The sequence below is a fragment of the Netta rufina genome (genome assembly GCF_964035555.1).
Source record: "Netta rufina genome assembly, chromosome: 12".
NCBI lineage: Eukaryota > Metazoa > Chordata > Aves > Anseriformes > Anatidae > Netta > Netta rufina.
The window spans coordinates 21613413-21640860 of NC_140135.1; the positions used below are offsets into that span (position 1 = coordinate 21613413).

The 27448-nt window shown below is 44.6% G+C and overlaps 2 protein-coding genes across 3 annotated transcripts; both read left to right on the forward strand.

Moving 5' to 3' along the window:
* The first annotated feature begins 2253 nt into the window (after positions 1-2253).
* LOC311213871 (V-set and immunoglobulin domain-containing protein 4-like) lies at positions 2254-12392 on the forward strand. Of its 2 annotated transcripts, XM_084294173.1 has the most exons (9): positions 2254-2380; positions 4256-4612; positions 5221-5502; positions 5726-5821; positions 6602-6667; positions 7183-7251; positions 8001-8114; positions 9367-9388; positions 10536-12392. In XM_084294173.1, exons 1-9 carry the CDS (start codon positions 2326-2328, stop codon positions 10645-10647), a joined length of 1173 nt encoding a protein of 390 aa, XP_084150299.1. In that variant the 5' UTR covers positions 2254-2325; the 3' UTR covers positions 10648-12392. The 2 variants fall into 2 exon arrangements, with proteins under 2 accessions (XP_084150299.1, XP_084150300.1); XM_084294174.1 differs by lacking the exon at positions 9367-9388.
* Positions 12393-18020: 5628 nt separating this feature from the next.
* On the forward strand, positions 18021-27222 carry LOC311213712 (V-set and immunoglobulin domain-containing protein 4-like). The gene is made up of 8 exons (XM_084293908.1): positions 18021-18210; positions 20674-21030; positions 21770-22051; positions 22275-22370; positions 23151-23216; positions 23663-23776; positions 24110-24131; positions 24474-27222. The coding sequence occupies exons 1-8, from the start codon at positions 18156-18158 to the stop codon at positions 24682-24684; spliced, it is 1203 nt and encodes a 400-aa protein (XP_084150034.1). The 5' UTR covers positions 18021-18155; the 3' UTR covers positions 24685-27222.
* The last annotated feature ends 226 nt before the right edge of the window (positions 27223-27448 follow it).

Below are 27448 nucleotides of genomic sequence, written 5' to 3' on the forward strand. Positions count from 1 at the left end.
CATAACCACAAATGTAAATGTAAGTATAAATACATATACCTGTTTGTTTTTTTTTTTGTCAGGTGGTGTTAGTTCAGTCTAAAAGCTTCCAGTGTGTACCCTGCTAGTGGTGGGTTTCCTTATGACTTTTCCTTTCCCCAGGAAACAGTGCAATTAATCTGAAATTTAGCATGTTCCTTTCTCCTCCTTCTTTGAACCAAGAAGTGTGTGAACACTGCAACCTGCACAAGTGTTTCCTTCCTCTTCCCAGCTCAAAGGCTGCAGATTGGAACTGCATCTCATGGAAAACTAATAACGGAAGAATAGAAGGCTACAAGGGAGGAGCATGTGAAATCAGGTCCCCAAAATCTTTTGAACTGCTGTTGAATCTTCTTGTCTGTTTTATCATGTACAATATTTTCTGAAGCATGTACACTTTAAGGTGGTTAGATGTCCTCTTTAATTGCAGGAATAGCTGCAAATACAGTAGACGATAAGAAATTAGCTGAACTGATGATTCTCTGGGCTGTGACTGATGACATCTTGTGGGAAAAAAAAAAAAAAAAAAAGACTTTTCTAACCTAATAAAGGCATGAAAATTGTGTATAGGAAAACCATCATCTTCAGGGAAACATAGATCAGAATGTAATGATCTGAAAAGAAACAAATTCAGACTCATACCAATAATATTGCTATTATTAGATCAAAGTAGTCAAAAATTTTTATATTCATATACATATCCAGGCTTTTAAGCACCAATATTTTGCAGAATGAACTATTAGTGACTCTAAAATATGAATGTATGTAAAAGTAGGATATCCTATTGAAAGCAAAGACCTTGAAAGAAAAGGAACAAGATAATATCAGAGCTCCCAAGACTGCATACACAAATCTCCTGTTTTTAATGTTAAACTACATAATAATCTAATGAAGCTGCCCAGAAATGATAATGTAGGTGGGGCTGTCTTTAAGCTATATATAAGACTACAAGAACTATTTTTTCCCTGTATTTCCGCTACTTCAGAATCAGGTATGCAACATTATTTGTGCTGGTATCCTACACCGTGCTTCTACAGATGCAAACGCTGCCTTATTGTCGTTAAAGGTGATTGTATTTTAGGATATGGTTTAAGATTTTGTTGATTGTTTAATTATTCTGGTTACTTTCATTTGAGGACTGAATGTTGAATTTGGAAGTAGCAATAGCAAAGTGCTTACATCAATTTAGCTGAATACAATGAAGCATAAGTATTTCTGCCATTAAGAGGGTAAGTGAAGAGCTGTAGAAGACAAAAATATATTAAATCTCTTGAACATAATGTTTCCATATGTAATAAATATTTCTTCTATACAGATCTAGTGCTCAAACTACTTAACACTAAAGAGTGACTAGTACTGTCTTTAACAAATAATAACAGATCTCATTAGAGTTAAGAAATCATGATTGCCTAGTCTCAAAGAGTTTCTACTTTGGTAAGTTTCTTTTTTTTTCTTTCTATGTATATAATCGTTAATGTGCTTCCGAAGTAGTCCACAGGGAAATGCAGGTACATATGACCCTAATTCATGACATTAATTGAATACAATTAACCAATTAAATTAAACAGCTAAATCACTAATTAAATTTTACAGCTGAATTGCTATGTGAGAAAGGAGGATCAATCTGTGACATAGACTGGAATGGTCAAACCAGGTGTCTGCAATTCCTGGAAATTATGTGCATTCAGATTTAAATACATAAATTCCACTCCTCTTAAATAGGTTCTTATGGTATTTTCTGTTTTGTGGTGGTAATGTAAAGATTTAAGGTGTTTTATGAATCTTTATTTAAAATACAGTTGGGAGTGTCATGGAAAAGTTGGTAAGAAAATGAATGCTATGGATCTTGGTTTTTCATCTTCTTAACACCTTTTATTCAGTTTCTTAAGTTCTCTGAGCTTCTTGTGTATTATGGTTACATTAAATGTGTTACTTAGTAAACAAAGCAAGGTGGAAAAGAAGAGCAAATAAGTGCTCATGAGGAAAAAAGCAAACAATTATTTTAATTAAGTGGAATTCAAAAAAAGAAGTGGGAAAGGCATATGCAGTAGAAAATAGAGTAGAAGCAATTCTTAAATTTTCTTTACACTGTCCAGTAGGACTTCACTTCAGCACACACCTCTGTTGCTAAAACAATCTTTTTTTTTTTTTTTTTTTTCTTAAAAAGAGGAAGGAAGCACCACCAGTAGCTGTTTTGGATTCTTGATGACAGAGTGAGCAAAGAAAAAAAAGTCACTCCTGATTTGCCTCCTGACTTTGAGAGAGCAGACTAGTTTTATTTGAGGGACAAAGCTGCAGCCTTGAAAGATGGAAATGCTGGTGAGAGCAGCCGTGTTTGTAAGCCTGCTTCTGTTCTGCAACGGTGAGTACGTGGGAAGGTCTCCTGCTCCGAGGCAGTTCCTTCCCTGGCACTGCTGCGTCAGAGTGTGTGTTGGTACAGGGGAGGCTCTGCTTCAGGAATAGAAATATGGCAAAAGAGCCCATGTTTTTGCATGCCGCTCGCTCAGTGTTCAGCTGTTTCAAATCCTGTGGCTGCAGAGTGCAACGGTGTGTAAAGCCTATGGAAATGTTGTCCCTGCACTTCCAGTACAAAGATCCTGTGTATGTTGTGATGGATTACTTCAAAGAACGCAGAAAGCAGCCCAACACTGAGAGTCTGGTTAATTCTTGTGCTTCCAGAGCTGGAACCAAAAAGGACAGTCCATGATGCTTGGAGAGATGCTGCTCTGATGTGACAGAAAACATTTAAAAACAAAAATTTTTATTTGGAATGCTTTTTCTTGCATCTCACCCATTGCTTTGCTGTACTGCGGAGAGGGCTAGTGAAAAAGAATAAACTAATGTGGTAGGCCTTGGAAGGCCTGAGAAAAGCAACATAGCTAGTGAAGGGATTAGAGGGAAAAAAAAAAAAGGCTTAAGAGAAGCAGCTGAGGCAATTGGGTTTGTTTCCTCTGGAGAAAAGGAGACAGGGAAGATCTCATTGCTCTCTACAAATACCTGAAAGGAGGTTGTAGCAAGGTGGGTGTCAGTCTCTTTTCTCAAGTGACAGTTGATGGGATGTGAGGAAAAGGTCTTAAGTTGTTCCAGAGGAGGTTTAGCTCAGCTATTAGGAAGAATTTATTCATGAAAAGGATGGTTAGACGTTAGAACAGGCTGCTCAGGGAGATAGTGGAGTCCTCATTCCTGACAGTATGAAGAAATATAGGCATGTAAGAGAAAGGAACAGGTGGCACTAAGGCAGAACTCAGTAGATCAGGTTGATGGTTGGACTTGGTGATCTTGAAGGGTTTTATCCAACCTAAATAATTCTAAGATTCTACAAGTTTTCAAACAGCTCAGTGTGAAAAGAAGCATAAATAGCTGTTAAATCTGGGCCAAGTGGCAAGGAAGATGGGTATTGTTGTAATCACAAGGCTTGAAACAGCCACACAATTAATTTAGGTCTGACCCTGGTCTATCAATTATCAGTTCTCATGAGAGAAGAAACTTGAAGGCTGAGATTAGATTTGTTGAGCCCTGCAGTTTGACATCATGTGTAACATCTGTAGGATGGCAATGACAAAGAGGAAGTTTGGAAACCAGGAGGAAAGGGTGAAGAAGTATCTCTAGAAACATTGGTTCAGCCCTAAGAGCAATGAAAATGTACTGGGTCAAAAGCAATGGGCCTCTTTTTTACAGGAAAGTTTAAAGAGTTTTATGTCTTCAATCCATTGCTTAAATTCAGATCAGCAAGGAAAAGCAGTGTCTTTCAGAAGAACAAGTAGGCATCGGAGGAGAGAAAAACACTGAAACTGTGGTTTGCTGTTAATGTGTGGTGCTTCCCAAGAAAGTCCCCAGAGTGACATTAGGTGAGAGGGGAGCTGCATAACTGAATGAATCAAACCAATTCCCTCAAGTCTGAACCTCTTCCTAATTCTGATCTGATGCTCTGCCTGGTGCTTACTTGCTTATTTTGCCTGAAGGAATAGGCAGGTAAGCACCAGGCAGAGCATAAGACCAAATTCAGCACAAATAGACAGTTCTGACAATCAGCTGTCTCCCACTTGCCTTCCTCATATCATATAGCTTTTCTGTTACCTCATACCTGAAAAGACCATCAGTCTACACTTACAATGACCTGCCCATGCTTCTGATTTGCTGGAATCTACCTATTGATGTTCTTGCCAATCTCTAGTCATCCAGGAACTGCCTTTACCTTAACTGCTTATTTTTCTTTTTTCTACATTTTTCCCTGCAGCTCTCCCGGACCTGATGGGTCCCAATGAGATGGAAGGCGTATGGAAGGGGTCTGCTGTCCTGCCATGCACCTATGTGCCTGAGGAGGATTTTGTGCAGCACACCCTCACGTGGTCTGTAGTGCATGACCAGAGTTCTGGTACTGTCTTCCGGAGGGATGCCTCTGGGGATCATGTTCTCCTGTCTGAGTACAGAAACAGGGTTGAAGTCCCAAAGAACCTGCCGGGAAATGTGTCTCTCCACATCCTGAAACTGGAAATCTCCGACAGGGGAACCTACACTTGCCATGTCACCTGGACAGCCAGCAACAACAGTCTGATAGCAAAAGAGATCAGCACTAAAGTTGAGGTTGTCAAAGGTAAATTCAACAAGGAAACTATGCAAAACTGGAACTTCTTACTTGGGAAGGTTTTTTAAAAAATTGAACAGATCATGTGCCCAGTGCCCACCTGCTTCCAACGCAGGAGCATTGTGTTGAGAAGTGTCAGACACCCCAGCAAAGCAGAAAAGAGGTCAAAGAAAGGAGTTCAGACCCACCACAGCCTTTGGTTCAGGGGCTGGGGGATAGATTTGTGGCTTCTCACTTACCAGTATTTCCCTGGTTCTACCTGTACTGGATTACCCAGTGTTTCTGCAGGATGTGCACCAGAAGGGAAGTAACTGGGATATTGCATTATAAAACATCAGAATTTCCTTTGCTTGGGTAGTGGTCACTTACAGAGGAATGGAGACGGTGACAACCATCAGAGGAGAAATTCAGCACAGGAGCTGCAAAGGGTGGCAAGGCTGGTGCATGTATAACTGAACCGAGCTCAAACAGCACAGAGCAGTGGAGAGGTGATGCTGCCTCTGCCCCTTTGGGAAAAAGGCTTAGGGCTAGAGCACGAGCTGCCATGGAGCGAAGGAAACCTGCCCCCATCACTGCCGGGGTCAGCACAACCCAGGTCCCCCTGCTTTGTCTTCCAGTGCCAGCAACCAAGCCCACCATCAGGGCCGGCGCGCTGGGGCTGACGGTGCCAGCGGGAGCCAGGACCAGCCTGACCTGCGTGGCCCACGGGTCCCCACCCATCAGCTACCGCTGGTTCCGGGCAGTGCCAGGGGGGACAGCCCTGCCACTGAGCAGCCAGGCCAAGCTGACGTGGGACAGCCTGCGGCCTTCCGACGCGGGGACATACTACTGCGAGGCAGAGAACAGAGTCGGGGCAGGGGTGGTGCAGCGGAGCGATGCCGTTGAGCTGGTGGTGAGAGGTGAGTCCCCAGCCTGTAGCTCCTCACCTCAGCGGCAGGAACCAGTGAGGCAAATGGTTCCCGTTCGCACAGGGATCAGTCACGTAGCACTGAATGTGAATCGTGTCTGGATCGCTGCTCAGGAGGGGAGCCCGGCTCTGCCCTTGGCACATCTCGCTTTTGCCTGGCTTGGAACTCAGGCAGGGCATGCAGCAAACCGTCTGATGAGCAGTCTGTCCCACAGGGTCCCCAGTCACACAGCCACCCACGCCTGGGACCAGCCGGCACACAGGACCCCCACTCCCCTCAGAAGGCAGCGAAGCTCCCGATGTGCTGGGAGGTGAGTGACCTGGGTGGCAGCGACGGGCTGGTTCCACCCTGCTGGCATGCAAATGGCACAGGCTGTCAGTGAGACAAGTCCACATGCTGGCCCTCTGGGGCTGCAGATCCTCTCTGGAGAAGGATAGAAATGGTCCCTCCTGTTGCCTGCAAGCAGGAGCTCCGACGGGGGTGATGGGGCGGAGCCCCCCAACAGCAGCCGAGCCAGAGCTTGGGAGACCATGGGCTGGGAAACCAGGGGTCACACAGCTTCACCGGGAGTCGCCCGGGGCAAGACCTGCCTTAGGGCTCCGTGCCCTGGGGAGCCTTAAGATGCTGCTGCCTGTGGTGAAGCACACCAGGCCAGCCGGGGAGGGAGGGAGTGGGGAAGTCCCGCAGCAACCTGGGTGAGTCCCAGCGAGGCAAAGCTGAGGCATCCCTGGCTGTGGTGTAGCCAGCTGCAGGTGCTAGTGCCGAGAGCCACAGGGCTGCCATTGGCAGGGGTTGATGGCCAGGGACAGGACAGCATGAGTGCCACAGGTAGTGTGCGAGCCTGCTGTCAGAGAACATACAGGATGACACGGCAGAGGGAAAATTATGGCTCGTCAGTATGGGAGCAGGTGAGATGGGTGTTTTCTTTCCATGCACCTCAGAAGTGACAGCCTTAGATAATGCAGACTGCCCAGGCAGAGCTCACTCCCTGCCTCGCTGCAGTGGCTTCACCAGGAAAAGGCTGCTCTGGCTGACACTGCAGGGGAGCTCTGGGACCCCTTGCAGTGCGTTCACCCTTGTGCCTTGGCAGATCTGTCCACAGCAACGCTGTCCGCCAGGAATGATGTCGTTTCAGAGAGGGCTCCCACTGCCACAGGTGAGCAAGCCCCTTGGTGAAAACACACACGATTTGCACGGGGAGGGGCAGGCTGGCAAACACTCTGCAGACCAGACACTGAAACCGACTGCCCCATTTTGCGTTTTTTGCATAGCTGTTTTGAGGAAGGACTTACGGTTTCCAATTTATCTTTGTGGGTTGTGGGAACTCGGAGCTGGATTCAAATAGATCTACTTGTGGAAACTTAAATTCAAATTAAATATGACCCAAAAATTAATAGTGCCCCATCATAGCAGGTTATGCGAATCATCTTCAGCAGCTAGAAGCTAAGAGAAGACATTGACAATTGTTGATTGTATGGGGTGGGGGCAAGAAAAAAACAGAGCTGGTGTTATGTAGTACTACAGTAATCTCTTGGACTACATGGGCTTCCACCACTATTACTGGGGCAGAGGGGGGAATGTACGTGTGTGTATAGGTATTACTTGTTTCTAGAGTTTGCCTATTGATTGAAAATATATTGTGAGCTTTTCATCCTTGTTCTTGTTTTGCAGATTTGCCCGTAACAGTAGTGAATACTGAGAAAGGTGTGGGTTATATGGGAAAGAATTACACAACTCAAAGTAAGTGGAGAGAGAAACAAAACTAGGAACAAGATTAGGGACCCAAACTGACCACTTACTAGCCAGTATCTTCCACCCCAAAATTAGTATTCTGCATTTTAGCTGCAAGTGGTATTATTAGCTGTTCTCAAGGGACCTGGATGTTCTATAGTGACTCTTAAAATAAACTGGATGTTTTCTTGTTTTCTTGTTTTTTTTTTTTTGGGGGGGGGGTGGGGGAGAGGGTGGAAGTTTCATAACTGGAACATCCAGGGCCCTTATTGTATTCCCAAACAGTAGTCCATTCTTGTCTTTTGAGTGTCAAAGTTGGAACAGCAGCAAAGCCTGTGAGCAACTACCTCCTGTACCTCACCTAGGTATGAAGTGCCATGGTAGGTTTAAATGTGATCCAAATGCAATTGGGCAGCATCCTTGAATGAAAAGGGGTGATGATACAGGTTGAGGCTCTGTTTCATGACTTGCGCTGAAACTCTTCTGCCCAGCTCACAGCTGCAGCCTCAGTGTCTCTGAGTAAGAGACAGCATGTCATCTTCATGGCCCTAGCCTCTCAGCAAAATGCATGCGCTGTAAGTCTGACTGCCTGATCTTTAAGTCTGAGCAGGGACACAAACGTGTAGTACAATCTTGTGTGCCCATTTCAAAGGTTGGCTGAGCAGCCTCCAGGAGGTGGTCAGCATCATGCGAGGGCTGCTGCTATTGCAACCTGGGAGGGCTGCTCTATTTGAAAGTCCTGTGCTGTACTGTTCTAGGTCTCCAGAAGACTCACCTGTCTCTGTACATGGTCATCCTGATTGCTGTGTTGTGTGGCGCTGTGGTTTTCCTCGTCATTTTCACTATTGTTTGCGTTAGAAAGCCCAAAGAAGGTGAGTGGGCTGTTCTGGAGAGCTTGAATGTGTTGTGTGTGCACAGCTTGGTTTTAACTGTGAGGGCTTTTGGGGCTGGGACTGGTACAATATTCATGTCTACCTGCAGCAGCTCTGGTACCTGAATCATGAAGACATTTGACCAAACCACACATAAATCAAAATAGGTGGAGGAAGACTGGAAAAGTCAGAGAAATCACTTTTTCCTCAGGGGAAAATAGTCTCCAATGCCAGAAAGTCTCCCAGATACTGAGAGAGTGAGTCCCCAGCATGCCCTCCTTGGCCACTCTCCAGTCCTGCGTGCTGTCCCTGGCTGAGCCTGTGGGCAGCTGTGTCCCAGCAGGGGCTACTCCTGCTGTGCAGTGTCCAGCTCCTCATTCAAACAGGTTTTTCAGCTCCATCTAAATGCTGATTGGAATGGGGGACATCTCCATAACTTCCATTCTGGTGCCATGTTGGTGATGCTCAGCAGGTTTCTCTGCTCTATCCAGCTTATGTTTAAGATAGTTGTTTACCTCTGGTCCTCATGGACATCCTGTAGTTCTCAAATTTATGTGCCCTATTGAGTTTTTTTTAAGAGATCTCTCAAGATTTCTGGTAGTGTGTTGATCTTATATTTTGAAGTATCAAAGCACCTCTTTGTGCCAGATGCTGTTAATACTTCTTCCCTAGTGCCTAGATGAAAAGAAGTCGTCATTAATTCTCCCATTCAGTACGTTATTTTATTTCTCTCCACAACAGTACCAGAAAATTTAAGACTCCCTTCTCACTAGTAACACTGAGGAACATACAGAAGACACACTGAGGTCTTTTTTAATATTAGCTGCCATGGTTTTCTCCTCATCTCTTTTTAATTACCTTCCTACAACTCCTTGATGCTAACTTATAATAATTATCAAATTATTTTTTTTAAAGAAATCCAGAACAACGTCTTTCTAAACTATCACTTTTTTTTAGCTTATAATGAATAGGAAAATTGTGGGAACTGGGAACTTCTAGTTTCTAAATTCAACTTTACCTTTGACTTCTGGCCAGTTCTTCTGACCCAGTTGTGCTCCTTCTTGGATACAAGTTGTTTTAATTTTCTTGGACCGAATTCTGGGAATAAGGATCATGACCCACTTAACATGATCTTTAAGGATCCCAGATCTCAGAAGTTGTTTTCTTATGTCAAGAAGAGACAAAGTAGAAATTTTCTTTCCAGAATATAAATGCAAATTGCTGACACACATTTCTAACTGCTCTCTTCCAGCTCAAGTCTATGAAGTAGAACAGTGAGTATAATCCTTCATTTAACATACAGTCCCCAAAGATTCATTATTATCAGAGCAGGAAAAAACATTAATGCTACTTAGCTGTCAAAATGAAAATCCTCCCAAGCAGTATGCATGAAGAGGTTGAAAGTTAGCTCTGTGGTATGTTTTACTGATGATCTGTGGGCTTTCTACATCAAGGCATAATGTAGGAAGAGATCTTTTCCTTTGCGGTATTGGAATTGTAAAAACAAAGGAAAGCTGTTTAAGCCTCATCTAGCTGAGTTAATATCAATGATCATTGCCAGGGGAAAATTCCCAGCGTTCTTTAAAATGTAAAGAGAAGGAATTCCCATTCCAGAGAGCTAAGGCTTGTGATACACAGATTATACTTTAGTTTATCCCCAGAATATCCATGGCTGAAAGTGCCTATTTAATCATGGATGTGGCAGGAAGTTAGAGCTGTTTCTAAACATCAGCATACTGATCTACTTGGAACTAGCCAAACTGCAAAGACTGTGAATGCAGCCAGAACATGCAAGGACTGTGTGACAACTAAAATGTATGTATGTATATGTATATATTTATGATGATGACTGGAGTGCTGTGAAAGGACATGCCAATGAATTTTACGCACACTCTACTGTGCCAGCACTCTATAAAGCAGCAAGTTCAAATAACAGTTGAACCCTAAGCAACTAGATGGTGTGATGGTACTTCTTTTCAGAGTACTTACCTTTTAATTTTAATGATATTTGATATCATAAGTTCTATGGTGGATGTAGGCTGCATTCAGCTCACCATTTACCATTACTCCAGTGCTTTTTAAAATCTATATCTATATCTTTGTTTTACAAACAGCATTTGTCTGTTTGTGCCATTCCAAGAGACGGTGGAAATCCCTGTGTTGCTTACTTACCTTTTGCTGTCCCTGTCTCAAATCCAGGGAGAGCTTCAATGCTGATATAGTGCTCAAGGTTCTCTTGCTTCATGAAAGCAGAGGAAAAGACTCTCTTCTTCAGGAGACTGTCATAATCCAATAGTCAAGGTTCACATGGGTTTGAATCAGATCACCACCTTGCTCAAAATCTTCATTGTTAGGAGATGCTTTTTGTACTCTACTTGCAATTCTTCTTTCGTATTTTGTATTTTTCTATTTTGATTTCAGCTCTAACTCAATGAAAACAGGGGCTTCTTCAAGGTATGATAGTATGGCTCATTATGAGGAACCACTCTCCTCTACTGAAAACAACTACATGATGGAACCCATGAAAAATTAAAGAAATAAAGAAAATGAATATAAGAATGTTGGAAACGCCCAAGAATCTGAATATGAAGTAGGGGATTCTAAATGAGAACCAACTGTTTTCTACATGTAGTAATCCTGAAGAGTACCTTAATCTAGACAAAATCCTATTCATCTTTGCACAAGCTGGTTTTGCTCCTTTATGAGTAATTGGAGCCCTTTTAAAAAAAAAAAAAAAAAAAAAAAAAAAAAGTAAAAAATCTCTGTAGTTAAAATGCAAGCCTCTTTATAAACTTCTGAATTATACATTGCTGTCTTTCCATTTTGCTTTTCTTGGTTCCTATTCAACAACTTCTGTTGAAGAAAACCCTGTGAAAGCTGGAGCATGCAGATCACAGGCCGAGAGCACTGTGTTGAACTTACTGTTTTATATGACCAAAAGGAATTGTATCCTCTTTACAAACAGTCCTTTTCTGATTGGAGTAGAAATGGCATGAAATGTTGTTAAACATCCCCCTTTATATAAGAAGTGCAGAAGGAAACTGGTGTGGGAAGTGATGTTTCTCTTCCCATCTGTCTGAAGTGCTTCATGGGTGATATTGTCCTTTTAAATGTGAGACAACTGTGAAAGATGACCTGAAAGACAGATTAAAGCTAGGATAAAACCAAGAACCTTATCACATTTGGAGCAGCAGACTTAAAGGAAGAAATTCCTTGTGAACCAACCATGCTGTGTTCAGTACGCCTTCCTGAAGCACTCTCACAATAACATACAGACACACTTCCTATGACAAAGCAAATTCTGTCAGTTTTGTAGCTGGGCAGGTTGGGAGACTCCTATATTGCAACAAGGCATGTTCTTTCAGAAATAACATTCTCTATTCTTTCAATGGATGTTTAGTATTTCAAATAAATTAGATACTTTTCCTTAAGTTTGCAAATTATTTTGACATGAATATTTTGTATGACTCATTTGTCTTCAAAATGCCAGCAAGATCATAATGTTAACTTCTCTGTAGTTATTCATAAAGTACCTCACAGCTTAGAGAGCTTGAAGGATAAGCAGAGAGATGACAAGCTTTCTTATCATAATTTTTACCAACCTAAGTAAGTCTGTGACATGGATACTGCAGACTTATGGAAGAATCTTTTCATAATGGATGACAGGGCAATACCATGTCTGCTGAAAAGCATAGTGGACAGACGTAAAATAAAGAGGTGCTCTTAAGGTGCAAGGGAAATATTATTTGCATAGATGGTGGATTTGTGGGGCTAAAATCTGCTGCTACCACTTGGGAAAGATCTGCATTCCGGTGTACAGTTCTCAGAAGCATCAACTCAAAACTCACCAGCATTAAAAAAGAGGATTAGAAGCTATTAGGAAATGAATCCAACTGCATTAGAAAACACAATTGTAAGACTGTAAAACCCCATGGAATGCTTTCACTTTACGTATGCTTGCAGCAGACTGTTCTGAAAGATACCGAGAACAACAGTAAAGGATGATTAGTGATACAAAACTCCTGCACAAATGCATTATAATTTCTCAGCTTCAAAAAATATTAAAAAAAATAAATAAATAAATAAATAAAGAAAGAAGAATGAGTCAGAATGAGCTGAGTGTACTAAGTCACGACCAGTGGGAGAAGATGAATAGGGTCTGTTTACAGTTTCTCAGAATGGAAAATGAAGCAGACATTAGAAAAAATTACCTGGTATAACTTCTAAAAGGAGAGAAGTACTTCTTATATGCAATATATACATAAATTTGGAGCACAATGCTATTCATTAATTTCCATTAAAAATCAAAGTATATGGAACTCCAATGAGTAATTTGATGAATCAATTACATAAAAGTTCTTCAGAATTCACAAGCCACCAGGGATGCTTTACAGATACAAGTGATATTACACTTTCTCCATGGACTTCTGTCACAAGTTTTATTTCTTGTTGTAAAAAATATACTTAAAATCCAGGTCTAGGAAACCTTGTTTACAAAATTAAAAGGGAAGAGACAGCAATTTTTGTTGGTGATTATGTCTTGGAAAAAAAATGTAGATGTGTACATGCAGCTTCTTGCAAATATGGGGAATCAAATGAAGTTCATTAAACTTCAGGACTGCAGAGTTAGCAGATTTTGTTCTACTTCTCTATATTTTGACCATATAGATGTACATGTACATGAATGTCTGTGTGATGAGGAAGCATATAGTGTTCCTCTACTTAAAACCACAGGAATTATTGTGAATCTGTTGGAGCTGGGATAGGCTTTGGATGTTGTGTTAAGTGATATTTATGGATTTTAGTCAGCCACGGTTTAGGGAATAGAAGGTGTAAAAGTTGCTGCTAGTCCAATCTGAGGTTAAGAGTTAGTGAAAAAGAGTTATTTTAGCCTGTAAAAGAAAATGAGCTTTATTGTGGAGAGTATAAAAAGTCAGTGCAGTCTTATGATCTTTCCTTCTTCCTAAGGAGGAAAGTGAGTAGGAAGGGAAAATTGTTGCAGTAATATTGCAAGACACACAACTATCACCAAAAGGCTTTTCCAGAGGATAACAGAAAAATCATGACTAAATAATGTGTTAAAGTCATGAAAAATTGGCAGCATTGAAATTTCCTGGGAAACTCATGTTTTCTTAACATTTCAGCTCTAGATGACCTTACAGTTTTTGGGACCTTGCAATAATGTTCTCTTTGTTTAAAAAGGGTATTAAAAAATTGTGTATGTGTGTGCATGTATGTGTTTGATGGAGAGGGGCTGCAAAGAGAATGTCACAGTTACTGAAAAGCAGCCCACCTGTCTCAGGTTCATCTCAGAACTCATTGCAATGAGAATGAGGGGAATGTGGGGCTCCAGTGTTATAGGGAACAATTGGAAAGTTGAAGTGCTCCAAAACCAAGTGCCTGTTTTGCTCAACATCTGAGCAAAGAGGTGGGTATAGCCCGTGCTGCTTGGGGAATGAAGGAAAAAGAGCTTGCCCTTTCTGTAAGTGGGGTGGTAGGTAGAGCCAACCAAACCAGAAGACTTGGCTCTTAAAGGTTGGACTAGATGATCTTAGAGGTCTTTTCCAACCTGAATGATTCTGTGATTTAATTTAGATCAGAGCTCTGCACGGACAAAAGAATGACAATGCAGCCAGCACTGCCAGCTCTCCCCTCCCTGCCTGCATGTCTGCCACTGCTAGTTTTAAACTAGCCAGAAAAGACCCTCTGTGTTACACTAGTTTGAGGCAGTTATTTTAAACAATGTACCCCTGCTATCAGTTCTCAGGAGTTAGCTCACTTTCCCTTCTTCTTTCATCTTTGTTTTCAAAGAGAAGGTGTGGACTTTGCACAAGATGGTGAAGCCCTCAAGGTTTTGAAGCAGTTGACAATGCGAGATAGGGTCTGAATATTAGCAGCAGCACATCAGGAAGACGAGCTGAAGTCAAGGTGGATCATCCTACACCAGCATTTGTGTTTACTAAACTCAGAGTTCAAGCAGTCTCTGTGGAGTCACTAAAGGAGGAACTTGCAAAGAGCAAGAATTGTGATAGCAATGGGGCTGCCAAAAGCATCAGTACCTAGTAAGTGCAAAACCTGAAGGTATAGGGAGTAGTTGGTATCTGCATTTGTGAACCCCTAGGGGGGTACCAAGTAGGAAATAAATACTCAGATGATGACATATATAAATACAGGTTCCTTTCCTATTACTAGGAAGCATTTACAAGGGTCTGGCTGAGGTAACGGATAACCTAAAACTGATGTTAATGGCTTGGGGATTTCTGGGAAGTTAATTTTTGGAAAGATCACTTGTACATCACTTTTGTGTTACATGACTTGGGCTTATTTACATAACTTTTTGTTTCTTTGTGTGGAACAAAGGCCATATTTTCTTAACTGTCTGTGTGATTGTCTGATAAATGTGAGAGAACTGTGGTGCACGCAACTGTAAAGGCTCCTGGAGTTAGCTTCTGTGGGACATCCAAGAAGCATTTACACTTTGTTTAGCCAGATCTGTAAGTTGGCTATGGCTAGACCAAATAAGAATATCTTGTTCTGCAGCAAAATTTGGCCTTTTTTTCCCAAGTGTGGATTCTTTATAAAGAGCACTTTGAGAACTTTCTTTTTCAGTTACCTACTTGGTGGTTTGCACAAAGCTTGGTGTTGCATTTCATCCTCTTGCAGACTTAAAAACTTATTTGCATCAATCACAACTGGAGAACTGCATAAAACCTGTTTGGCCCCTGGCAGACTCAAAACTTGAGGGTAAGATCCAGGCTCTGCACAGCTGAGCCCTATGAGTGGGGTCGGAGGTCCCACCTGCACTCATTTTTTTATGAAACAGGCATCCTTGCTGCACTACCTCTAAATAGCCAGAGATGTAGTAGCAGAAATTCCAGACCAGAGAGTGATATTGGTCACTTTGAGTTGAATAAATGATTCTTGGGATTGTGTTATACCCAGTGTGCAGTGGGAATGTGGGTGCCTGTGTGGGGAAAGGCTGCCAGGCATTTTTCCTGACTGGCACTACAAGGGTGAAAGCAGTGGATTCAATCCAAAGCACTGAAATACAGAGGCACTGCAACTACATAGACGTAAAAGGGTATTTCTTCATGTGGTCAGATGCAAAACCACAAGGAGTGCCCCTGAAGAAATAGACAAACCACGGGACTCAGGGAGAAGAACACTAGCAGCTACATCTCTGTCCCAGGGAGACAAAGATGTCATGTAAATCACATTTTAGGAACTACAGTTCTTTATGTTTGGTTTAGCTAAGTAGTCAACTTTTATCCTGTATGATTACATCTTCAGGAAGTCTTGCATGTCCGGTTCAAAAAATTGCCATATCAGCAGTTCTAGCTTGGGTTTTCAGCTTGCTCCAGAGCACGTTCCCCAAAATCCAAATAGTTTTCTTTCATAGTCTTTTGAATAGGAGGTAGGTTACTAGCACAAGCTTCTATTACCAGTCATGGACAAAATTGTGCACAATGTTGGTTTAAAATCACCTCCCTGAAAACGGACTCATTCATTCTCAAAAAAAATGCCTGAATATTAACAATTGCTTTTTTATGTTTGATTGATTGATTGAAGAGAGCACTCAAACATAGCTAGTGGCTTCCTGATGGCAGAGAGTGGGCAGATGAGGTACAGACAGAATGGAATGGTATCATCAGAGAAGTCAAGAACAAAAGGCAACCCAAATCAAGTCTTCATTGTATCAGCAAGGACATGCTCTGCACAAATGGATGGTACCATTGCCTGTTATTTTTCTCAGAAAGATGACAGCTGGAGGTAGCTCTTAGCCTGGAGACTCATAAGAATTTTTTGCACCATGTCTTGCCACACCACATTCAGCTTTTTCCTCCAGGGTGCCTATGCTTGCCATAGTTTTAGTGAAAATTGTACTGCTGCAAGTTTTACTGCAGCAATAAGCAGAGCTCAGCTGAAATCACATTCAGCAAATCATCCGAGCGTGGACGTGCCTCTGCCCAAACAGTGAATAAAACCTTCACCGTTCTCATCAGTTTACTGATTTTGGAAAATGAAGACAGTCACCAGTGTTCATTACCTTGCACAGAAAAGGAGCCAGACATCACTGTTGAACTGCAACACTTCCTGAAAAACGTCTGAACTTGGCTGCAGTGTAACCAGCTAAACCGAACAGATACCTGTCATGATGGGTCAAAGCTGAGGTAAAACTACACAAATTGCTGCTGGAAGCTCTGTTGGAGCTTTTGTCCTAGCTCCAACAGAAAATGGCTCCTTATATTTCAGATACCTGCTTCCTGCTCAAAGAAACTATTCTGAGTGTCTTGCAAACCTTAGACCCCCTATATTGACATCTGTGAGAGAAGTATTCCAGGGGAGTCTGCTGTTTCTTTTCCTTCATTACAATTTTCTTTCAAGTCAAGAAGTCTGTGCAGACAGAAGTCTTCTCCACTGACCAAATAATGAGGAATGGCAAGGGAAATTGAATTATTTCTTGGAAGCATTTCAATGTGTGGTGTTGAATGGTGCAGTTAAAACTATATGCTGTGGCATGACTATTGTGTAAATATTAAAAAGTTGCTTTCATGACTAATTAAAAGCCTACAACAGAATTCACTAGGTCAGTAGGCTTGCTTTTATACGTTTCTTATCTTCTTTAATTCTTTCTCCTTTTGATAATGTTAACCACATATTAAATTCTTAATAATTCTGTTCATAACACCTATTGATAACTTTTGGATCTACTTTTAAAAGTGCCCTTACAGAGTGTGCCCAGAACACTTCCTAGATTCAAGTCACCTTCTCAGAAAACAAACACTGCATGTGCTTGCAGAGCACGAAACATAGTAAGTATAAAGGCTCAGGCGCTAGACAATTGCTGCAGAAATGTCTACTAAGATAATATCTGATGCTGTGAAAATGAGAGCACCAGGCAGTGACCATTTGCTCACCTGTAGATGGTAAAAACTTATATAACATTAAATTCAGATGACTCTAGGTTGTTAACCTCTCATTTCACTATGCACCTGCTCCATGTCCCTGCCACATACAACTGCAGTTGCAGCTGCACTGCAATAAAGCACAGTTTCTAGGCAGGTAGTGGAAAATGCAGCTTTTGCAGGGAAATTCCTACCATAGTAAAGAGCAGGATGTTGGGTTTTGAATACTTCTCTACACATTTCTGTTGAAACAGAAAAAAAAAATAAAAATAAAAAAATAAAGATGGCATCCTACTTTTTTCTGGTCTAAAAGGCTCAGACTTAGGCAAAGAAACTAAGGCTGTTTTTCTTCCTCACTCAGACCACAGACTGGCCTACTCAGAAGCTGCTGCAGAAGTGAGTAAATGTGCATGGTAAAAGAGTTAACTGCTATCAGTAGGAGAAGACACTCAAGAAACAGAACTGAGACACAGCAGGTTGGTCTCTGCCTCATGCTCCTGCATGGTGTTCAATGAGTCAATGCAGTCAGGCCTCCCAAATGTGCTTTTCCAGTTCTGGATGCCCAGTTTGGAGCACTTACAGTGCAATGGAAAGAGGTGCTGAGTATCCTGCTGGGCCATACCATCACAGACAAGTCGGAGGTAACTGAATTCATACCTTTCAAGCATTCTCAGGTTTGTTTTCCCTTGTTACTGATTACTTGACTATGTAGCCATCATAAACCTCTTTCATTATGAAGTGAATACAAATATGGAAGAAGTGAAAAATAAAAAAATAAAAAAATAAAGGAAAGGGAAAGAACAAATATACACACTATTATGAGGGAAAAAAAAATAGATTATTAGCCAGAAAAGTCAAGAGAATGGTAAGAGAAGTGGGTGGGGATGGGAATATGAAATGGAACCAGAAAGTTGCTTACAGTCTTTGTTCATCCTTCACCCTTCACCTCAGCCATCAGTGAAATGGACTCGTGATATTTCAGAAAGAAGGAAGGAAAAAGGGCAGCACAGCCTGAATCCTAGATGACACAGGACAGAAGAAAGGGAAGTGTTTGTGACTTGCCTTCTGGTCTAAGGCGTGAGGGTGTCTGTCACGAAGTGCAGAAAAAGGAGAGCAGACCTGCAGTTCTGGGAGAATGGGAGAAGTGGTGTGGCTAGCGGTGTTTGTGATGGCTTTCATCAGCTGCAATGGTGAGTAAATGCTTCCTTGCACAAGAAGAAAAATCAGAGTATTAAGAGGGGAGGGAAATTCCTCTGAATTATAGTGTCTTATTTTTAAAAGTTGTTACATGTGGAAAGTCCTTAGTTTCTTGTTTGAAAAATAGAGCCTGACAATTCACAAGTCTTCCTCAGTACTGGGTACAACGAGGGACTTCTGAGAGTGGGGCAGTATTAGGCAGGTCAGCTCCCATGCACCAAAGCAAGAACAAAACAACATTGCTCAGGACCCTTGGAGAGGACCTGCTCTGGTGTGGTGAGTTACCTTCCATAACTGTTTTTGTGAAGCTGGAATATGCACTTTCTTCTGGAATCAGTTGCTCCCAGGGCAACTGACACTGGCAGAGGAAGGATCTGAGGAACCTTGAGAAAGGTGCTTTGACAAGGTGCACACACAAGCGCAGAACTGCTCCTGATATTTAGAAAAACGGGTGGAAGTATGTACCCTGTTAACTCACAAAGCAGCTCTGCAGATTTCTAGGATCTGTCTCTTAAGCTACTTGTTGGGAGTTAATGCAGTGGAACATAACCCGTGCCTTTCTGGGGAGAGAGGGGAAGGGGGAATGAGATAAAAGGGCATAGTCAGAGGTGAGTCAAGTCCAGCTAAACTCAGGTAATTTGCTGCTTACATGAAGCACTTCCCAGGAGCTGTGGTCTTAGTGGACAGACAGCTGGACAGACCGGGAGAGTAAACTAGATACCACAAAATCCACACCCTCTTCTCCTGTGTCCACTTGAGCCTTTGGCAGTGTGTTTGTCTGGTGGAGACAGATATGAACCAAGAATTCTAGGTCAGATCTGAAGTCCTCCAAAGCTAAAGCAAAAAGATTGGTTTTGGTCCACTGTTCCAGTTCCAGGAATTCAGACCAGATACTTAAGGGCTGTTGCCTGCATACCACTTCCACACCACCAGGAAAGCTGGTGCTGGCAAGCTAGGAAGGAATGTGATCAGCTCTTTTACAAAAGGGACCAGAGTATAACAGTTTTTATTGTTGTTGTTTTTTGTCATCATGTCCCATCCTGTTCCATCCCCCTCCACCCGTTTATTACAGGTAATACAACTTCCTCTGACCAGTCTGCTAATTTTAAATGTAGCTCTTCAGGTTTTTGTCTTGTCCAGCTCTATGTCCCCCTGCTGGGAGAATTCACATAATTTGTCTGGAAGTCTACATCCAGTTTGATAAGTGTCACAGGGAGGAAATGTTTCTTTTAAGAATGGTGTCTCAGAGATTTTTATATTGCTGAGTTTCTCCCATTCCTTCAGTCAGCTCTCCTTTAAGGTCATCCTAGCTAATGCTGAATTTGGGCACACACAGAGTGGCTGAGTCCACAGGGAATCAGTGGATGCTAGCAGCAATTACATGGCACACAGCAATGCAAAACAGTACAGAGGAGATTTTTAAACAAAACTCTGTCCGGATGAATACACTCAGTAGCCAATGTGCTTGAACTTGAGTGAACCAAATACTCTAAGGGTATTTCTCAGCAGGATTCTAAATAGCTACCATCCTTAGTTTTTTATGATGGGAGTCTGTGAAAAAACGAAGAAGAGAAATGGAAAAAACCTTTAAAAGCTGATATAGCAAGGAACTGTGTTTGGGATGTGAGATTTGAAGAATGGAGCTGTGCCTGCCCACTGAAAGTCATATAGTAAAGGAAAACCAGTGTTCCATGTCAGAAACAAGTTTCCACAGTGCTCAACCCCAGCAGTCCCTTCAGCTGCTCCTGTGGACAGAGATCCACAGACCCTCTCCCCACCCTGCATGGCCCCTCCTGTCAGCTCTGGGACGTGCTGCTGCAGAGAGAAGTGCTTGCACAGCTGTACTGCTGGGTTCTGTGAGCATCAGGGAAGCTGTGTAAGAAGTTAGTGATGTTAACAAGTGCAAACCTGGAGCCTAATGAGCATGTTTAGTTGCAGTGACACAATAAATTTGATTTGTTCATCCTTCCTCCCATACGGAGGGTATGGGGTAACTGCAATTATTACTGTCAGAACAGTCAGTGTCAGCAATGGGGGGAAGGCCACTGCTGCTTGACTCATCCTGCAAGCATAAGCAGAAAGCCAAGCAGCAGAAGCAGGGCATGAAGTGGGGCTAGGGAGCAGGAATAAGAGATACTGCTTAAGGTCTTGTGAAGACTGTAGCTGTGATGCTGCTACCAGGAGCAGGATTTGTGCCTCTCGATACTGAGAAGGAATTGAGAACTGGCAAGCACCCAGAGAGAAGCAATAAAAATAGCCATGAGTTCAAAGAAACTATTCACTTCCCTATGCTCAGTGAGATGGGGACAGGCCCCGATTTAGCTGGCTGTGGGTGGGCTACAGCACATCTAAGATGCATGCTGGCTTCCACTGCCTGGTGATTCCTATCTGTCCTAAGGACTTATCCCTCTTCTGATGCATTCTTATTTCTTCCCTTCAACTCTTGTTCCCTGCAGCCCTCCTGGATCTGTCTGCTGTCCACCAGGTGGAAGGGGAATGGATGGGCTCCACCACTTTACCATGTACATACATGCCCTCAGAAGGTTTCACACAGCAAATACTCACCTGGAGCATGGAGCGAGACCACAGCACCTCCACCATCTTTCGGAGGGATGAATCTGGTGACCACATCTTGTTGGCTCGGTTCCGAGACCGGGTCAGTGTCCCAAAGCGCAGCCCAGGGGATGCCTCACTCCATATCACGAACCTTGAAATCCCCGACAGCGGACACTACACCTGTCAAGTCATCTGGAGGTCTAAAAATAACAGCTTGATAACAAAGGATGTGACCACTACAGTTAGAGTCATCAAAGGTAAATCCAGCAATAAAGCCCTGCTCTTGTATAAACAGTCTAATCCATGGAGCATGTAGGAGAAAAGGGAGCTGGCAGGATGTCTTTCTCCCCATACTGTCTACCCATATCCAAGCTAAGAGTTGAGGTAGCTGGATGAGAAGAGCCTCTCCTGTCCCTGGCTTTGTTAGTCCCTCTAACCAACCAAGGAGGAACTGATGCTCTGTGGAGGCACTGTGGAGGGGTACGGATGGATCGGGGAAGGGGGGAGCAGTTAGTCAGCACCCTGGTCTGGATCTACCAATGGGCCACTTGATCCACAGGTGTTTGAGATAGCACCCAGGTCTGGGTTTCTTTCTATGCCGATAACCACTGTCTCTGGTTCTTATAGCAAACGGGAGAGCAAGCAGGTGTCATACTAGCCAAATGTGCCTTCTCCCTTTTGCAAGCATCCTCAGTGTGCATTTAAAAAACAGTCTTTCTCAGGGGGGCTACTGGGAGGGATGGGACAGGCACTGAACCAACAGAGCAGGCCTTCTGTGATGTGGCAGTAGCAACAGGTGGAAAGGCTGGTGTGAACCTGCCCTAGGCACAGGTGTGTAGAGCTCATCCTATGCAATGCAGTGGAGAGGCAATGCTGCCTCTGCCCCTTTGGGAAAAAGGCTTAGGGCTAGAGCGCGAGCTGCCATGGAGCAAAGGAAACCTGCCCCCATCACTGCCGGGGTCAGCACAACCCAGGTCCCCCTGCTTTGTCTTCCAGTGCCAGCAACCAAGCCCACCATCAGGGCCGGCGCGCTGGGGCTGACGGTGCCAGCGGGAGCCAGGACCAGCCTGACCTGCGTGGCCCACGGGTCCCCACCCATCAGCTACCGCTGGTTCCGGGCAGTGCCAGGGGGGACAGCCCTGCCACTGAGCAGCCAGGCCGAGCTGACGTGGGACAGCCTGCGGCCTTCCGACGCGGGGACATACTACTGCGAGGCAGAGAACAGAGTCGGGGCAGGGGTGGTGCAGCGGAGCGATGCCGTTGAGCTGGTGGTGAGAGGTGAGTCCCCAGCCTGTAGCTCCTCACCTCAGCGGCAGGAACCAGTGAGGCAAATGGTTCCCGTTCGCACAGGGATCAGTCACGTAGCACTGAATGTGAATCGTGTCTGGATCGCTGCTCAGGAGGGGAGCCCGGCTCTGCCCTTGGCACATCTCGCTTTTGCCTGGCTTGGAACTCAGGCAGGGCATGCAGCAAACCGTCTGATGAGCAGTCTGTCCCACAGGGTCCCCAGTCACACAGCCACCCACGCCTGGGACCAGCCGGCACACAGGACCCCCACTCCCCTCAGAAGGCAGCGAAGCTCCCCATGTGCTGGGAGGTGAGTGACCTGGGTGGCAGCGACGGGCTGGTTCCACCCTGCTGGCATGCAAATGGCACAGGCTGTCAGTGAGACAAGTCCACATGCTGGCCCTCTGGGGCTGCAGATCCTCTCTGGAGAAGGATAGAAATGGTCCCTCCTGTTGCCTGCAAGCAGGAGCTCCGACGGGGGTGATGGGGCGGAGCCCCCCAACAGCAGCCGAGCCAGAGCTTGGGAGACCATGGGCTGGGAAACCAGGGGTCACACAGCTTCACCGGGAGTCGCCCGGGGCAAGACCTGCCTTAGGGCTCCGTGCCCTGGGGAGCCTTAAGATGCTGCTGCCTGTGGTGAAGCACACCAGGCCAGCCGGGGAGGGAGGGAGTGGGGAAGTCCCGCAGCAACCTGGGTGAGTCCCAGCGAGGCAAAGCTGAGGCATCCCTGGCTGTGGTGTAGCCAGCTGCAGGTGCTAGTGCCGAGAGCCACAGGGCTGCCATTGGCAGGGGTTGATGGCCAGGGACAGGACAGCATGAGTGCCACAGGTAGTGTGCGAGCCTGCTGTCAGAGAACATACAGGATGACACGGCAGAGGGAAAATTATGGCTCGTCAGTATGGGAGCAGGTGAGATGGGTGTTTTCTTTCCATGCACCTCAGAAGTGACAGCCTTAGATAATGCAGACTGCCCAGGCAGAGCTCACTCCCTGCCTCGCTGCAGCGGCTTCACCAGGAAAAGGCTGCTCTGGCTGACACTGCAGGGGAGCTCTGGGACCCCTTGCAGTGCGTTCACCCTTGTGCCTTGGCAGATCTGTCCACAGCAACGCTGTCCGCCAGGAATGATGTCGTTTCAGAGAGGGCTCCCACTGCCACAGGTGAGCAAGCCCCTTGGTGAAAACACACACGATTTGCACGGGGAGGGGCAGGCTGGCAAACACTCTGCAGACCAGACACTGAAACCGACTGCCCCATTTTGCATTGCTGCTGGGAGCAAACCCTGGGCCTGTCAAACGCAGGCAGGAGCCGCCCTCTCGGCCACCCATCCACAGGCCTTCCAGGGTTCATGTATTGCCTGATGTTTGCTTTCTGATTGTGCCTTAACGGGGATGAAAACGTTAACAACGATCTCAGCCCCAGCCTTCACAGTTCGTCCCTGTTTTGGCCACGGCTGAGGCTTTCACCGGGCTGTCAAGCAAAGTCAGCGGTCACTGGAAGCTTTCACCAGCCCGAGGGACCCCTGCCACCCGCGCTGCTCAGAGGGCTCTGGTCCGCTTGGCACAGCGCGGGCTGCGGTCCCCTCACCGCACCGCACCTCCCGCAGGGCCGCCGCGGGCCGCGCTCTCCCCGCACCTCTACGCGCTGGCGGCCGCCCTCGGCGGCGTGGCGATCGGCGGGCTCCTGGCAGCGCTGCTGTGCCGGCGGCGGACCAAGGCGGGTGAGCAGCGGCGCCGGGCGCGGCCGGGGGGCGGCGGGGCGCTGGGCGGTGCTGAGCCCTCCGCGGCTCCATATCCCCATCCTCCCCATGGCCCCTTTCTCCCCATGGCCCCCGTCCTCCCCGTCACCCTGCCTCGGCCCCTGTCCTGCCCCAGCCCCAGACGTTCTCCCGCAGGGAGAGGCAGGGTGGGAGGGTGACTCCTGAAGGTGGGAATGCCCGGGAGCAGCTGGGTTTGGTTGGTTTATTTTTGTTTGTTTGTTTCTTGTTTCTCCCTGTGGCACATTAATCATAAAATTTATTGATACATTTCTTTGATTATTTTTTTTTTCCCAGAACCCACCTATGAAGTTGCTTTGTGAGTATAATTTTTTCATCTGTGATGTTGAGAAGACTTTGAGGCTATCATACTGACATTTGTTTCAGAAAAGCTTATTTATTCAGTGAAAAGCCAAAGATTTCTTTGAATTTTTATTTGGGGGGGGGGGCGAGGGGAGGAGAAGGGCAGAGGCAGGTACTGAATACCTTGACAGTCTAATTTATTAGCAGCATCAGGACATTAATGTTTTAGTGCAGGAGTAGTAACTCATGCTAATCTTAACCCATAAACACTTCATATTACTTTTCTATTAAGAGTTATATCTATATCTATATAATTACTTTTGATTTAGTCCTCCTTTTTAATGTTTCTTTATTTCAGCCATAGCACTGCAGAAGTCACAAGACTGGACACTGATGCAGAAGTACCTGTTCAGTGCCTAAAAGAAAAGATAAATTTGGAGGCTGAAACATCCTATGAAATTGTCACCATGAAAGACAACAACTATGACAATGTATGCAAGGGCAAAAATCCTGAGTATGAGACCCTTTTGAATTCCATGGAATCAGAATATGAAGTGCAAAACTTTTAGCAGAGTACCACATTTCCACATGAGCAGCTGCAGATACTGAATGGTAAACTTTACCAAGGGAAACTATTCTTCCTGCCTGCCTTCTCCTCCGATAAATATACCAGTCTTGTTGCCTTTTTTTTTTTTTTTTTTTTTTTTTTTTTTAAATCCAGGGGAACTGCATAACCACCTTAGTCTTTGGCAAATGAGTTCCTGCAGTTGGTGCAGAAACAGTCAGCCAAGTGCTTATCTACCTACCTACTTTTATTTTTTTAATATAAAAAAAATAATTTCTGAGCAGCCTCCAGGTAAAAGTGTTGCTGGGTGCAACAGTTAGCTAATAATACCAGCAAGATGTACTCTAAAGTGCATGTTCCCCTGTTAGGACATGCCGGCAGGTGAGGAGCCAGGAATTGTGCTAGAAATGGATGTCCCCTGGATTTTGCAGTTCAGCAAATACTGGTTGTACAGCTTGTTTTTTGCCTTGAATCTTATAGAGGATAGTATGGGGACAACGGAGGGGGTTGGTATGCCAGGAATATCACTTTTGCAATCAAACTGGAAATGGTCCTGTAGGTAATGAACCTCCTAACTGCCACCTTGTTTTTCTCCTGAAAAAGCAGAGCTGGTGTTGAAAAAAATTATAACATTTTAATTTTCAATGTGGAAGACAGAGGCATGATAAAATAGAAGCACTGAAGAGAAAAATTCGAGACATTTGTAATAGCAATTGTTCAAGGAACCTCTCTGGACTCAAGAGACTGGCACTGATTTGCTGTGTGGGACATGACACTGGTTCCAGAGTCTGGTTACAACTGTGATAGTTACGCTGATCTACATTATGGGGATGCTGTGAGCATTCATGTTTGTAAAATGCCTTGAAAAGTGCTTGGTTAGTGCAATGCAATATCTTTCCCAGGGCAAATATGAAATGCTTCAAAGGATTTTGTGGTATATGGATTCTGACTTCCTTGTTGTTTTACCATCCAGTGCCTTCATTCTTCTGATGCTGGCAAATTTATGCTTTTGCTCTGTCTTCTCGTTTAGTTCTGCAGAGCAGGTAGGGAGGGGTACAGTCATGGCCACAGTTTGACTTGGAAGTCTGAGTTGAGCTTAACCTTTTAAACAGGAGAGGACAGAAGGGAGGCATCGAGTCAGCCCACATCAGACTGCTCTCATCACTACAGCCCTCACCACACCCCAAAATGGTACATGTCACAGTTGTGGTGCTGCCTCCACATGCACGTTCACAAGCTTGCAGCCACCTACTGCTGCAGTATGAGCACACTAGGGTACAGCAGTAGTCTGTTGGAACAGTGATGACAGCAGACAGACCTGAAGCCGATGGAAGAACTCCCATTTCAGTGAGTTTGTTAGAACCAGCAATGCTCGAGCTGGGCAAGTTTAGGGCTGAAGGGTTTCCAATAGTGCTTTTCTTCCAAATGCTTCAGCTAGCTCTATTTTTTTTTAGGAATGCACCACTCACAGTAGGGAGGTAAATGTAATGCTGCTACATCACTGTCAGAGGTTAGAAGGACTCTAAGGATGCTTAGTGCTAAGTCTTCCTTCATGGCCAGTGGAAGGCTGAAGTACACTCGAGTCTGAGAAGAGAGGTCATCTAAAGGATATAAAAAACTGCCTGTGATTTAGCTCAAGTGTCAGAATCCTTAACTTCCATGTCATAGCATTGCTCAATACATTGCTCTAAAAAGCAGTTACTTAAAAAAAATGTTGTGCAGCTCCCTATTTACTGTTTCCTCAAGGACTTGAACATTTTAATCCCAGCAAAAACCATCTGTTTTCTACCAGTCCACACTGCAAATGATTTTCCTTGCCAGAGACTGAAGCCGGGGGGGGGCGCAATCTGCGGCTTGCAGGCTTTAGAGCTGCTTGTCTAGTGACTCTTACAGATCTGCCATGCTTCTGCTGCCAACTGCTCTAAAATCACAAGATCCACTTAAAAATAGGAAGCCCACATTCCCTACGTTAGTTTTAAAACTCTTCTTAGAATATGGATTTTGGCTTTTTTGTTTTGCCAGGTGGTTCCTGTGCTACAAGGCCATATTTTGCACTGCCAAGGCCTTCCTCTCAATCAGGAGGGCTGATCTTTGAGGTCAATCTTTAATGCAACACTAGCTGTGCTCATGAACTTCAGATTATGTGCAGCCCTGACAAGGAGCCTTTAGTCTATAAACCCAGTGCTAATGGTGTGTAGGCTTGGCTGTGGGGTGTGTGATCTCTCACCTGTGCTTAAACATACTCTAGGGCATTCCTGGGTCTCTTGCAAAAATAAAACAGAGGGTAAGTCCCTTTTTACAAAGGCAGCAAGCTGCGTGCTTAGCTGTTCCTGACTTCAGCTGAAGCACATTTCCTGCAGGAAGCTTTGTTACCCAATAGCCTGGTTTGTTTACTCTTTGTTTATCATTAGCATCTTACATGTACTGGCACTGCTGGTGTGCTGCCACGGTGCGGGGCCCTCTGTCTGTCAGACCCCTCTGGACACCGGCTGCCGTCCTATGGACTCGGCAGGCAGATCACCAGTAGGGATGAGGATGCCGCCTTAAGTAAAGCAGATTTTTAGGGACAGTCACTTGGCTTCTGTTAAGTGCCAAGTAAAATCTTCTGTTAAGATTTAACAGTGGCTTCTGTTAAATCCATCAGAGCAGCTGGGGGAGCATGGTGGAAGCAGACAAGCTTGGGGTCATGCTGAGAAGGAGTTCTCAGCACTAACTGGAACCCTCATGGCTGTTGTCTCCGCTCAGTCAGCTCTTCCCTTTCCCTGGGC